General features: G+C 45.0%; 1 protein-coding gene across 3 annotated transcripts in view; it reads right to left on the bottom strand.

Annotated features, from left to right (window-relative positions):
• LOC105023115 (leucine-rich repeat-containing G-protein coupled receptor 5) overlaps window positions 1–13,316 on the bottom strand; it is a 75,100-nt gene extending 61,784 nt beyond the window's left edge. For 2 of the 3 annotated variants that reach the window (XM_029114483.2, XM_029114484.2), the window contains exon 1: window positions 12,734–13,316. In XM_029114483.2, coding sequence (XP_028970316.1) covers window positions 12,734–12,933 — 200 coding nt within the window. In that variant the 5' untranslated portion in view covers window positions 12,934–13,316. The remainder of the gene's footprint in view (window positions 1–12,733) is intronic. The other variant, XM_029114482.2, reaches the window with a different exon arrangement.
• Window positions 13,317–14,754: the final 1,438 nt, after the last annotated feature.

The raw sequence follows: 14,754 nt of genomic DNA, 5'->3' as shown, positions 1-14,754 counted from the left end.
CCTCTGGTCAATTGTAGTGAACCACATAGGTGAACACGGCACTGTTCAGGAGGAGGCCGCTGAAGCTGAACTCTGACCGTCCCCAACCACGGGTGGGGGGTTGTGGTAGCGAGGGAAGGGGTGAGAACACAAAGGGTCGCCCCCGCCCCGCCCCCCACTTCGGTGCCAATTAAGGGTCCCTGGCAGCCGATCTGAGGGTGGGGAACGGCTGCCCGAGATACCGAAACTGACAAACAATGACATATGTATCCCTCTGCACCCTATGCCGTGCAGACCAGATTGAAGGCTTCTATTTAAACACAAGACGCCTGTCTGTCTGCCCGCTTCAGTCAGCCTGTCTGTCTGCCTGCCTGCCTGTCTCGCTTCAGTCTGGCTGTCTGCCTCAAATCCGGGAGTGGTGATTACAACAACCCTAATATTATCAGGCCCGTCAGCCATGAGAGCAAGAATTTACAACCAATTTTTTTTCCATGACGAATGAGTTTTGTCTGTGTATATTGTTATGATGATGTATTTGTCCACCTGTCTGAGGGCAGCAGATGGAAATTACATGTTCACTTATAGTCTGCTGGAACACCTCTCACTGTCTGTCTGTTTGACTGTCTGTCTGTCTGATTGGCTGACTCTTTGACTGCCTGACTTTGTGAAAGTCTGTTTTGACTGTGTGTTTTTGTTTCGTCAGTCTATAAAAGCTGTGTCTGCTCTCCTGTTTTCAGTACTGCTGTTACACTTATGTTACACCAGTGGTGATTTTGAACCATGCCACACCTTGAAACGTATTCATTCAGGTAGTGCATATGACCTCCATGTCTTCTTATATCTAATAAAAAATGATTTATTATGTGTGACAAACTTTACAATAAAACAAACTATGTAAATAAAAGGGTTTGTTTGAACTATTTATATAGATTGCATAGTTCATTTATTACAATGATTTACGTGGAGTACATTGCAACATGTACATCATTAAGCAGACGCTTTTGCCCAGAACGACTTCAAAGAGCATTTAGCGTCAGTTGTCTCCGTTGCACCAGGACCGCGTTGGCTCAGTCAGGGACAGGATTGCAACATTTCTGCTATTTCTACCTTCCGGTTAACCTGCAAATTCTCACAGGTGAAGTAAAAAGACACAGGTGACTTTGCTCACGATGCGGTGCCCTCAAATGACACGAAGGCAAACCACAGCCCGAGCGCAACAAAAATCGCCTGAGAAATTCAGGAGGCGGGACAAAAACAACCAGCACAACAGCCACAAAGACGACCCCCATTTCCTGCAGCTTGCGGGGGAAGGTTTTAACAACCTCTCCCGGTTAACCCTGGCCACACATTAGCCGTGGGGACGTCCCAAGGTTAACATTTAACAAACCCTACACCCGTAGCGGAACCTCTGTCAGAGCCTCAGGCCGAAGTCTTCCCAAGTTCTGTTGCCGCGGTAACGAACAACAACACCCACGGCAACGACCGCTAACAGCGAGCACACCAAAGTGAAAGTTAAGGCCCGGCAGGTTCTCCTACTTGAGTCGTAGGGGTTTCACTGCAGCAAGGGATAACCGGTTTAGCCCTTGGTTGACCCCTCCCCCCCACCCTCCATAACTAATTGTAAACCCTTTACAGTACTAATGAGAGTATAGGGGCTGGAGGGTTGTAAAGACAACAAGTCCTCATAAAATGATTCTCATAACTCTGAGTTTTGGCACAGTGAGAATGAGTTGATTAAAAACCCAATGTGTTGTTTTGTCATTTGGAGCGAAACACAGGGAAACGGTAATAATCGTCTTGATCAGAATTGACGGCTTACATAATTGCCTTCCATTAGACTACAGCACAGGCCGCGTGAGAACTCTTCAAATTGGCCTGAGGGGAGCAGTTTCCCCTGCTGTCACCCTGAGGCTGATATATATAGATTGGAGAGGTCTTGTTGGCCAGAACATGTCCCTACTCATGGTGAGCGCATTATGTACCAGTTCAGATCACTGTGTTGTGGCACAAACGCATCTAATCAACCCTCCGTCACACGGTCTCAGTGTGGAAGCTGCGTTCAGTGTTGAGTCCCCATGGGGCTCTGGTGAAAAGTGGTGCACTTTAGAGGGAAAATGTGGCCATTTAAGAAGTGAACCAGATTCCTGCTAAACAGATGATTCATACCTCAGCTGTGATCTGGAAAGAAATCAGTTTGATGGTTAAAATATACAGTATGTTAACTAGTACTTGTTCAGATGACAAACTCCTGATCTTTTATCTGATGTATAATAGAGCCAGCACAGTCAGGATACATTTCAAGTGAAATTGGGAGGTAAAAAAAATAAATAAAGAAATCTCTTAATTTCAAATTTTTATTGATTGATTATGCTTTTAAATTACAGAGTTTGTTAGTTTACTTTTCTGCACAATCAACTTAGTTATAAAAATAGCTACTATACATAATTGGTTTTGCTGTGGTATTCGGCCAGGCATGATGTTGACGTCATCAGAGCGGTTTGAGCAGGGAGCCAGAATGAGCGTGAAGCGAGTGACTCTTCCAACAACAAGATTTTGGAATCCAGAGCAACAATGATCTGCTTTCACAGTCTGTTTCAGAGCAATGATCAACTTCAATACAGCCACAGGAATCTTTTTCTAATCAATTTTACTAGGGGGAAATATTCAGATAGAAGCCACAACTTCACCCACAGAAAATAAGGCACGACTGATTAAATGAGGCAAGCACACACACACACACACACGTATAGTATGCTTGTAGAATAATGCCATGTTAGTTTGTGAAGGCAAAGCACCATGTTCTAAAAAATATCTTGAGGACATTTGGTGATCGATCCCCACCTGTATAGTAGATCAAAAATATAAAGAGCACCTGTCATTGATCTCTCTCACTCTCTCTCCTCCATGTGTTTTCTCTTCATCCTTCTATCATCCAACATGTGTGCTCTCCTTACACTCACATCCTTCACATTCTCTGTTAGCTCCTCTAACCTCTCAGGTGAAACCGAGCACTCTCCTTCTCAGCATCGTTCCAGACCAAGGATGCATTTACAAAGAAAGGAACATTTCAAGAGAACGATTGAGGGAGGAAGAGAGAGAGAGAATATCAGGGAAGAGCAGGGAAGCAAAGACATACTTTCTGCTTCTGGATGAGATAAAGAGCTCAATGTAGCTTGGCTAGGAAACTCAATCAAAAAATTAGAAGAAATGTCTCCGCACTGATTTGATCATGTAAAAAGCAGAGAAAAACAACGGCTCATTTGGTCTCCATTCAGTTGATCCTGCCTCCAGGAACTGGTTCCCATTCAGTAAGATGGAAATAAGGAATGCTTTGAAAGGAGGAGGGCAGGAGGGGAGGACGGCAGGAGGGGAGGAGGGCAGGAGGGGAGGAGAAAAGGGTCTCGCAGGCAAAAACCCACAAGCTAATTCCGCAAATTAGCTTTCGCCAGACGGCTGATTATTCATTATCTGAACAGCGCAACGCGTCAGTAGAATTACGGTACGCGTTCAAACAACAAATAGGCAACCCTCTTCCCCGAACGAAGCCTTTCAGCCGCTGTCTGATTCAGGAAAAGCGTTTGAGAAAGGGGCACCAACCAACGTGGACCAACAAAACGTTTAGCCGGTTTACGGCGTACAGGGCTAATAACGGATAGCAATGACAGTCAATGGTGGGTGTGTGTGTGTGTGTGTGTGTGTGAGAGAGAGAGAATGAGGGAGAGGGAAAGAGAGAGGGAGGTAGAGAGAGAATTTTTGTGCCCCAATAGGTTGTCTGTATGCCATTGTGATAATCGTCATTTTGAAGTACTGGCATTTAATTTTCTTCTTCTACTACTTCTGTGACTTGTTAAAGAAACAGACAGGGTTACTACTGCCCACCTGACCCAGAGTGTGTTGTTTGAACAGGTATCAAGCCAAAGGTGGGCAATTGAATGCCACCAGTGAATATTTTCTCATAAATCCCTGGCTGAGTCTCCCCGATAATCTGGATGGAATCCAGATATGGATGTGGCAATGGAAGATGGGAAGGATGTGATCCATCCATAGCCCATAGGAAGTCTCCCCTCTATCCATCTCTATAAAGCAATGCGACATGGGAATGATGTGATCCATCCATGTCCCATAGGAAGTCTCCCTTCTATCCATCTCTATGAAGCAATGCGACATGGGAATGATGTGATCCATCCATGTCCCATAGGAAGTCTCCCCTCTATCCATCTCTATGAAGCAATGCGACATGGGAATGATGTGATCCATCCATGTCCCATAGGAAGTCTCCCCTCTATCCATCTCTATGAAGCAATGCGACATGGGAACGGCAGTGGGTGCATTCCCACTACCCTTTTCCAAGGCTCTTTGTAGGTGTGTTGGTTTGTGTTTTTAGCAGTAAAATCCCCGACTTACGGTTACCGCAGGGCCCGGACTAATTCAGCCTGGGTTTAAATAAACCATGTGTGGTCTTAGCACAAACCGCTGACAAACCGCCAGCTGCACGCGCTGTTTTTGAGAGCGAGCGAGAAAGGGAGGGGAAAAGAGAGAAAACAGGGGGTGGGGGGATGATAAATAAATAAAAATATGCTTAGTCAATAAAAAAAAAAAGTGTTCTTATTGGTCGGCTGTGGTTTTGGTGCGAACACACCCGGTGTACCTCAAAGGGGGTGAAGTTCTGTCGGCATCACCGCAGACGCCCATGTGACCTGAAGAAGCTAAAATAGGAATGCTGGGAAATCGGTCCACGCTGGACCATTTCGGTAAGGATGTATTGCTGTAGACATATAAAAGGTTCCCTTTATTTCATGTACCCAGACACAAGGCTTTTTATTCCAAATGGCTTAACTGTGCACAACCGAAAACGTGACAAGGATCGTTCGCGTCAACCTGGACACCATAAATACAGAGCTGGAGAAAACAAAGTGACCCTTTGAAAAACCCAAAGCCATCCACTGTCTCTGTTTGGCATTTTTGAAAATCAGTATGCTACCTCTCAATCTTGAACAAATCCTTATTCAGACTGCAGAACAAAAGCGAAATGGAACAAAAAAGCAACCGTGTGAGTGAACACCGTAAACACATTGAATGGGAATCACGGTGCTACCGAGATGTCAGAGACATTAGTGATTCAGGCCTGTGAATCCTTGTGGCAACCACACACACACACACACACACACACACAAACACACACACACACGAGAGATTGACGATCTGGCGTCTCAACGCTGTGCAGCGGACGGCTAATTTATGCTTAAGCAAACACTGGGCATTGTGCAGCTAATGTACGCACTGGGAACACTCCACCACCTGGTGTGAACCGCGGCTTTGTGGCACCACTTTAAGAAGAGCACAGATTGAATCAAGGCTTCCCCTGAATCCAGGAGAAACACTTGGTTTGGGCGCTCGGACAGTAGGCCATCAAAACAAGTTCTCTCTCTCGGTCTCATTGTCTCTTTTTCGCCCCTTCCCTCTACCCCTGCCCCCCCCACCCCCCACCCCACCCCACCCCCTCTGCGCCTCCCTCCCTTTCCAACGACATAAAAGACTGTGGATGCTAATTACTGTAGCCTTGGCCGTAGTCAAATTTGTCCGAGATCAAAGTGAATTAGGCAGTGGATGAGCCTATTCAAGGCCCAATCTGAAATGGTCTCAGCACCGCCATACTTTCTGCACAGCGCTGTCTTTTCTTTCTTACCGCGGGGGGAACAGAGCCCGTGTCAAAACGACAAGGTATTTCCCACGGCCGAGGCAGAGGTTTCAGCCGCTACACTGCCGACAGACAAAGGTCCGCGTCCCAAATGGCATTTGAGACCAAATACTGCGCACCACTATGGATGAGCCGATTCATTGGCCAGAAATCGGTTCCGGCCAATCGCTTTAAAACGGCAAATTTTTTCCCCCACTGATTGTGACCATGTCCGTATAGGTGTCCAAATCGCTCCAGTAATTTAAATGATTTATGTTATTATATTTATTGTTTCAATCATGTGTCCTATTGTTTTATTGTTGCCATTTATTCTCTTCGGCAGTTTTGTTGACAAAATCTAATACCTCATTTACTATATTTATACCCAGGAGCTGTATAATGTACCTGTGTATTTATCGTATTATCACGTGTGTATAATGTACCTGTGTATTTATCGTATTATCACGTGTGTATAATGTACCTGTGTATTTATCGTATTATCACGTGTATAATGTACCTGTGTATTTATCGTATTATCACGTGTGTATAATGTACCTGTGTATTTATCGTATTATCACGTGTGTTATGTACCTGTGTATTTATTGTATTATCACGTGTGTATAATGTACCTGTGTATTTATCGTATTATCACGTGTATAATGTACCTGTGTATTTATCGTATTATCACGTGTGTTATGTACCTGTGTATTTATCGTATTATCACGTGTGTATAATGTACCTGTGTATTTATCGTATTATCACGTGTGTATAATGTACCTGTGTATTTATCGTATTATCACGTGTGTTATGTACCTGTGTATTTATCGTATTATCACGTGTATGACGTACATGTGCATTATATACCTGTGTATTTATCATATCAGATGTGTATAATGTACATGTGTATTTATCATATTATAACATGTGTACATGTGTATTTATCATATTATCACGTGTATTTATTGTATTATCACATGTATGATGCACATGCATAATGTACATGTGTATTTATTGTATTATCACATGTGTATAATGTACATGTGTATTTGTCGTATTATAACATGTGTATGACGTACATGTGTATTTATCATATTATCACGTGTATTTACTGTATTATCACGTGTATTTATCGTATTATCACATAATTTCAAAATGTTCTATACACTGTGTTTATTAATTTGTTATTAAATTATATAGAAAAGAGCAACGTGGAAATAGATTAGACTATAAAGACACAATCTGGAATGTTTCATATGAAGATTATAAGACTATCAGTCACAAAAGAAAGGTTTAACAATGGGGTTCTGGGTGGCAGACTGGAAACCATGCTGTGCTGTAGTGAATGTTAGGCCAGGAGATATACAGTGAAACCCTGCTTGGTATCTATGGTTGTGCCATTGAAATAACTATGTGATACGATCAGCAGAGGAAATTAACTATAGCTGATACAGAAGACCTCGGACTCAGTCGGTCTGTCTGTCTGTCACTAAACACACACACACACACACACACTACAGTGACCCCCTCTGATTTTATCAGGACCACAATCACACCAAGCCCTGCACTTCCTGTGACTGACAGAACGGCCCTATGGGACATTTTACAAGTCACGCAATCCAAGGCTTGCTACTTGTTGTTGCACTGTTGTGTACATCATACACACACACACACACACACACACACACACACTGTACTGCTCTGCTAGCCATTAATCAACAGGTGGTGTAGGAAACAATGAAACAACATTCTGGAGTAGTCAAGGCGACAGGTGGAGACAGGAGGCAAGCGATAAGAACATGAACAGAGTGGAACAGTCTCACAAACAGTCGCAACTTAAAATGCCCCCTTCTAACACAAACCCAAACAGTCAGTTGGGCACCTGAACACACAAGGCATTCCATTTCTAAACTCTATTTACCACACATAGGAAGGCCTTCAGACTAAAAACAGAAGGGGAAAAGTTGACCTGGAGAGAGAGAAAGAGAGGGGAAGAGAAATAAATCATGAAAGAGCCTCTTGGGGCATTTGAAAGAAAGCTTGATCCCTAAATGACAGTGATTTTCTTCCATTCCATTTGGATTGACGGCTGATTAAGTGGTGGTGTCTTCACAGAACACACTAAGGAGGGATGGACCAACACTTTTGATCTAGTTCCAGGGATGGAGGAGGTGGAGCGGAGGCAGGCAGCGAGATACAGAAACAAAAACAGAGAGAGAGTGACAGAGAGTCAGAGAGAGAAATAGCAGTTATTGAAAGCAGTTTCCGTAGAGCGTGCTTCATAGGCAGTTCGGCAGACAGGCAAGACAATCAAACAAAGTCTTTGCATTATGTTCCCAGATCCTTGGGTTTATTATCAACCTTCTGAAAATCCTGGTGTGACCAACAAACAAAAATAGTTGGGGTTGGGTATGTCTGAGGATTTGAAACTGAAAGCAGCTTTATTGTGCTATTCAATACGAGAATGGAAAGAGTGACGGAAAGAGGATGAGAGAGACAGAGAGACAGAGAGAGAGAGAGGGCAGGTTTGTCAAGTTCACAAAACATTTATTCTCCCTCTCCTTCTAACCCCCCCGCCCCCCCATCCTGAAATATTGGCTGGTCACAGCTCCTACCACCACACACTGGAGGGGAAGAGGGGGGGAGGGAGGCGGGGGAAGAGGGGGGAGGCAGGGAAGAGGGAGTCAGAGGGGTCAGCAGTGAAGTGACAAAAACACCAGCGGATAGAAATCCAGAGCAGGCTGCTGCAGAGACAAACAACATGCATCTTATACAGCTCATCTTGCTTTCCTTCTCTCTCTCGCTCTCTCTCACCCCTCACCTCCTCTTCTTTCTCTTGCTGCCTCCTTTACTGTCTTTCTCTACTTTCCCTCACACCAACCCCACCCCCCCCCAGCCCCCCTTGTTGGCTCCGCGTCATGCCTGGTCCTGCAGTCAGTGCCAAGAAGATGGCGGAAGGAGAGGCTCTGTAGAGTGTTGCTCTGTACTAATTAATCCAACAAACTTCTGAGCCAACCTGCTGAGAGACGGAATGTGTGGGTGTGTGTGTGGGTGTGCTCGTGCTGGTGTGTGCGATCCAACAGTGTAAAATAAACCTCCTTGTGCTCCGTTCAGGCCCAAAACCCACCGTGACCATTACCCAAATATTATCAATGGGCTCAGCAGCGGGGGGGGGGGGGGGGGGGGGGGGGGGGGGTTAATGCCTGAACAGCTACGCCTGGTTAATTCACCTGTACTGGCACAATCTACCAGAAGTCCCTGGACGTTAATCTGTCGAGATAGTTTATCTAAATTAGTGCCTAATAGTGCCTGAAAAAAATACTGACGAATCGCAATTGGAACACTACTTCCTGTTGTGCACGAGTTTTCCGGAGGCCGATAACGGAATGGGGTGTCAGGAAGACATAGGCGTGCAGGGCCACCCTGCGATAGTGGGACCAGGGAAATCCTGCAAGGACACTCTGCAAAGTGGGCTATTCAATCCAAAAACCGAACTGCTACGTTTGAATTGAATGGCTAAGCGTCCAACACTAGTGATGCATTATGGGATTTTTAACAATGACACATTACATTTGATCACTTTGAAGGAGGTTTCACAGCCTTTTTAAGGACCATTTGTAAAATAAATCTTAAAACTGTAAATGCTTTTTGCACATTCTAGTGATCCGTAGCCTTGAAGTCAACAGTCAAAGTTCGGTAAACTTAAACTCCGCGGGCGCACGGGCGAGATCCGTCGGCCGAACCCTACTCTGTTCACGTGAAAACTGATGTCAGTAATTCCAGTGGGCCCTGACAATGAAAAGGATATGATGTTGTCTGATGCATTCATCAAACTAATGGAAGATGAGGTGTTAGGATGATGACTGAACATCAGACAGACTTTACTCCGCTGACAAGTGGGTTGATAAGACCAGACAGATACTGAGTGAAGGGATCTAGTGTGTGTGTGTGTGTGTGTGCGCGCGCGTGTGTGTGTGTTAGGGCAACATCAGTGACTGAAGGATTCAACCACTGTTGAGAGAAGACAGACAAAGCCCTGTGAGCTCACCTCCGTCATTACAACACAAAGGCGGCGTCCCAAATGAGAGCAATTTTTTCCCCCCTGGGCCCTGGATGATAGTGCACTACAAAACAGAAAAGTGTGCCATTTGGGACAAGTCTAAGTCAACTCCACCACACCCCATCTATCTCTCCTTCTTTCTCTCTCTCCAACAATTTACATCAATTCATGTCCCAGCCAGAAGCTCTACATATCTGTCTCTGATATAAAACAACTAGAAGGCAAGAAAGTGAGAGACAGATGAACTGAGAGACAGACGCAGGGAGAGACAGAAAAACATAGAGACACAGAAGAACAGAAACACAGTTCTCACTTGTTCTCGTTGCATGTACTGCATTCAAAGAACAGTGGTAAGATGCAATTGTTCGACAGCTGCATAAACACGAAGCCGTGGGTCCGCTCGGCCTTTGCAACACAAACACACTCCGACTTGCAAGCAGAAAGAAAACACATTTCTCACGTGAGAAGCGGCGCAATCTAACAATGATCAAGGACAGACAGGCTGAAGGGAATACAGGACTGGGTTTTATTGAAGTCCTATGTGACTCTGAACAGCTGAATCGGTGGCGCCCACGACACCCCACCCCTGGCAATCACACCTTCAGCGTGACGCTTATAATAGACTCTTCATGTCTATAATCTTACACCTGCCCCAGGCTCTTGGCTCTGTGTGCCATATAAGTTATGACATGCATGACTTCTCTCCTGCTCTTGATACTCAGCTGGGTAGAAATGTGCCGTTTTCAAGCTTTTCATGCCCCCCCCGTCCCCCCCCCCCGTCCCCCAGCCCTCCCGGCCCTCGAACACCACCACAAACTCTCATGCCGTTCCACTTTTCACTTTGCCAAGGTAGCCACCATGAGGTGTTGATCTGAAATTATCTCCCCCCAGTTTTGGCCAGTGTTCAGGTGCTTTACGAGCAACGCTAAAGTTACTATATTTAACTGCATTTAACGTCTGTGTGTGTGTGTGTGTGTGTGTGTGTGTGTGTGTGTGTGCATGTGGCACTGGAGGGCTATTTGCCAGCTGTGGAATATTATTAGGGTTCCAGGCTGCAGGGTGGATGGTGGGAGGGAAGGAAGTAAGGAAGGAAAGAAGGAAATGTCTGCAGTAAATGTCTGTCTCATCAACCTTTTGACCCTTATATGCCAGGCTCAGCACCATGCATTAGGAATGACATACCACGGTCTAACCAGAAATACCACGGTCTAACCAGAAATACCACGGCCTAACCAGACATGCAGTGGTCTAACCAGACATGCAGTGGTCTAACCGGACATGCAGTGGTCTAACCAGACATGCAGTGGTCTAACCAGACATGCCACGGTCCAACCAGAAATACCACGGTCAAACCAGAAATACCACGGTCCAACCAGAAATACCACGGTCTAATCAGACATACCACGGTCTAACCAGACATTCAGGGGTCTAACCAGACACGCAGTGGTCTAACCAGACATGCCACGGTCCAACCAGACATTCAGTGGTCTAACCAGACATTCAGTCTAAGTCTCTGCCTTTGTGCACATATACCACTGTAGCATGAGGGCAATAATCTGGCCCATTGCTCTTTTTGCATGAAACTCCTCTTCTCCTATCCACACAATATCTCTATCCAATGCATTAAAAAATTCACCCCCACGCTATTTGACCATGGAATACACACAACACCTTATCACCTCAGACAGACGAACTCCAGATACACTGGACCGTGAAGCTGGGCGTCCACTGTGTTTCCGCCTGGTAGTGGGTCTCTGTACACAGCCCAATACTACCCTGCTACAGAGAAAGGTGTGCTTCTCCCTGCCATGACCAGCCACGCCACAAGTGCAACAAAATGCAGTAGGAAGCTGACAAGCAAACTCTCAGCATCTCAGAAGGAATCTATCAACTCTGCCCTGGAAAGAGAGAGAACAGTTGGGGAGAAGAAGTGGAGGAAAGCGTTAGAGAAAACTGAGAGAAAGATAGAGAGAAAGGAAGCGTGAGCAAGCGGTCCTTTGGCACTTTCCTCCTGCATCCCTCACAGGCCCATAGAAACATTTCACCAGTCTGGGTCAAGCAGCCCTGGCTGATCCATACTTAGAGAAGGTTGTTGGCAAAAACCACTGTGTTTCGTACGTATGCCCGGAGGACCAGGGCGGTGTACAGCTAGACAGCCAAGTATAGCTGTCCGTGAAAGGCAGTGGGTCCTGCCATTCCAGGGGAGCTGTGAAATATCTGTCTTGTAGAATTGTCCACAGACGAGACAGGAATGCAGAGAGAACCTGCATGCCCGGGAATCACCTTTTGAAATCTGTTTTTCAAGCAGCCGATTCAAGATCAGGGTAACTAAACTAAACATAGATTCAATATTTTGGGTTGTGTTTTGTAAAATGCACAGAGGGCTATAATCACAACAACATTAAATATGTATTGCATTACTAACAGGTTAATATGCTTTGAAGTTTTGTTTCTGCATGTTAGAGGAGAAAGGAACTCCACATGGGATTTAGACTGAAGGTACGTAAAATGAATAAGACCTAGTATGTACGCATTTTACTGTACTATAAAAAGTAATATAACATAAAAAAAAAATTGGGAACAGATTCTGGAATAGTAAAAACCATGATTAAAGAAATTGAAATCAAGTTTTGTTAAACGTTATCTGCAAACCATTCACATTAAACACATAGCCTAAAGAGAACAGCACAACATTTTTCCTAACATTCGACAATCTAAAATCGTATAGCCAACCATTCAGATAAACCTAATGTAGGACAAGTAAAGGGAGTGTATTTTCCTGATAAGACCACGTGAAGGTTAACATTTGGAAAACAGATTGTACTGTGCTAGAAGAGACTAATCTATGAGGCTGGCTTCTTATCTGTCAAAGTTGCCCCATAACTGTAAGCTGGCTAACCAACTGGCACGCATGAAAACAAGTGCTCCTTCGTAGTTTGTAGGTTTCATAAACCCATGCCCAGAGGCACAGGTGCCCGGTTCTTACCACTTAAGGGAAAAATAGAAAACATTTAACTTACAGATAAGAAGTAAAGACGCTTAGGTTGGCAGGAAGTTCCGTGAGCCCGAGGTCCGAGCAGTCGACACGCTGAAGCATGCCGTCCTCTTCGCAGTGACAGCGGGACGGGCAGTCGCCAACCGAAGCCCCCATCTGCGATATCGCTCCGCATTCCGCGACCACCAACAGTAAGGTAGTAAAAAGTTTACGGGGATGCAACATCTCCGCCGTTTTTGGAGAAGTGAAAACAGAATCACCAGTGCCGAAAAGCTTCTTAAAACTGGAAAAAAAAAGAGTTTGCGGGCCGAGCGGATCACGTTTCACGAAGTTCGTCCAAGTCTGCTACCGCTGTTTATGGCGTGTATCAAAACTTCTGGTTCGCGCGCATAGAGTATTCGGACCGTGTGTCCCCCGGTTCCTATTTTCTGAGATCCATCCTGAAAAGCCTCACAGCTTTAAAAAGTCTCGCTAGTGCACCCCGTTTCGTGACGTCAGCCAATGCCATTCAAAACCAGTCTGGGAGAGTGTTGTCGAGAGTGTGCCGAGCGCGGGGAGAGGGAGAGCGTGTACGATCTCTGGACGGGGGAAGGTGCACCGTAGCTATGGAATATGTAGCAGACTACGCACCCGGGTTATCGCTCCTCTTAAGCAAATGTGGTATAGCTTGCAAATCATTGACTTGCTTCCCCCTTTGCCACATTGAAAATATCAGACACATTAAATGCTTTATTCATTCCACAAAAAATCTAAAGTTCTGAGATAAAGAAAGAGTAAATATTAATTATGCAAATACTGCACAATATTTGTGTATTCGGATTACTAGCCCACTGAACCTAATGGAGAAGCCTGACACATATCTGTGAACAATGTTGAAATTGATTACACCACATGTTAGTGAAGCAGCTGTATCTACACTGTAAAGTGAAATCACTTCGAGTAATGTGAGATGAGAAGTATTTCATCAGGGACAGCGGAGAATAACGCAACTCTACCTGGGACCAGGTTATGTGGCAATCATCCGGCCTCAAGGCATAGCCCGAAGACAGACTTTTGTCTTACATTCGGTTGAGATGATTGTGTTGAGATCCTGTAGGGGATAGGACCGATGTCTTTGTGTGTCACTGGTCATCTCAGTAACGTCTTTGACGCAATGATACATTTTGATGACAAGTGCGTTTCCCGAATGGTACCCGATCATTCCCAACGGGCTTCGGTCAGAGGTTATACCCTACGTATGTGCCGTTCGGAATGTACGTGTGTATGTCCTGTCAATGACAAAATGTTCTGGAGGGAGCATTAACTCAGCTGACCTGACATGATATATCGGTGTGTCATTGGAGAACACCTCGCCTTGGAGGGAAAATAAGTAGTCACTGAATAAGAAACTACTTGACACATTGGGATTTGTTTTGTGTTGCCTACTTTTTTTATTGAGAAATCTAAATAAACACGAGTGGTTAAACGTGTTGTCATAGAAAATTCAAGTGAGATCACGGAAAAGAAAATATTTTCACTGTGAAAATGTCACACTAGACGCACGCATCCATGCATAAAAGAGCAGTCATGCGCACGCGCGTAAAACACACACACACACATTTACACACACACACAAACGCACGCGCACTCTTCTCTGGGCATTTCATACCTCCCTGTTTTAATTTGTGTTCACTCTCTAGTGTCACGCACCTAGGGAAGGCTCCGGTGCGTCCCAAATGGCAGACCTCCCCCTATCTAGTGCACTTCTTTTTTAACCGGGACTGTGAGGAATGGGTGTCATTTGTTACACAGCACACACGTTGGCTCTTGGGTAGAGAGGTAGCGAGAGAAAAGGGGGAAGAGAGGGAGGAAGGGAGAGAGGAAAAACACAATTTGCATTTTATACAGCTCCAACTATATAAAGCCACTTCCTAGATGAGGCCAAAGATACAGTCTGACTATAAAAATAATAATAAAATTGCTATTCTATATTGCATGCAACAAAAATAGAATTTATAGTACTGTACTACCCATGCACACAGCACAACCCTGGGTCTACTTAAGTCC

The sequence above is a fragment of the Esox lucius genome, chromosome 18 (assembly GCF_011004845.1).
Source record: "Esox lucius isolate fEsoLuc1 chromosome 18, fEsoLuc1.pri, whole genome shotgun sequence".
Lineage (NCBI taxonomy): Eukaryota > Metazoa > Chordata > Actinopteri > Esociformes > Esocidae > Esox > Esox lucius.
The sequence above is the reverse complement of the archived record's forward strand: the minus strand, read 5'-3'. Positions and strand labels throughout refer to the sequence as shown.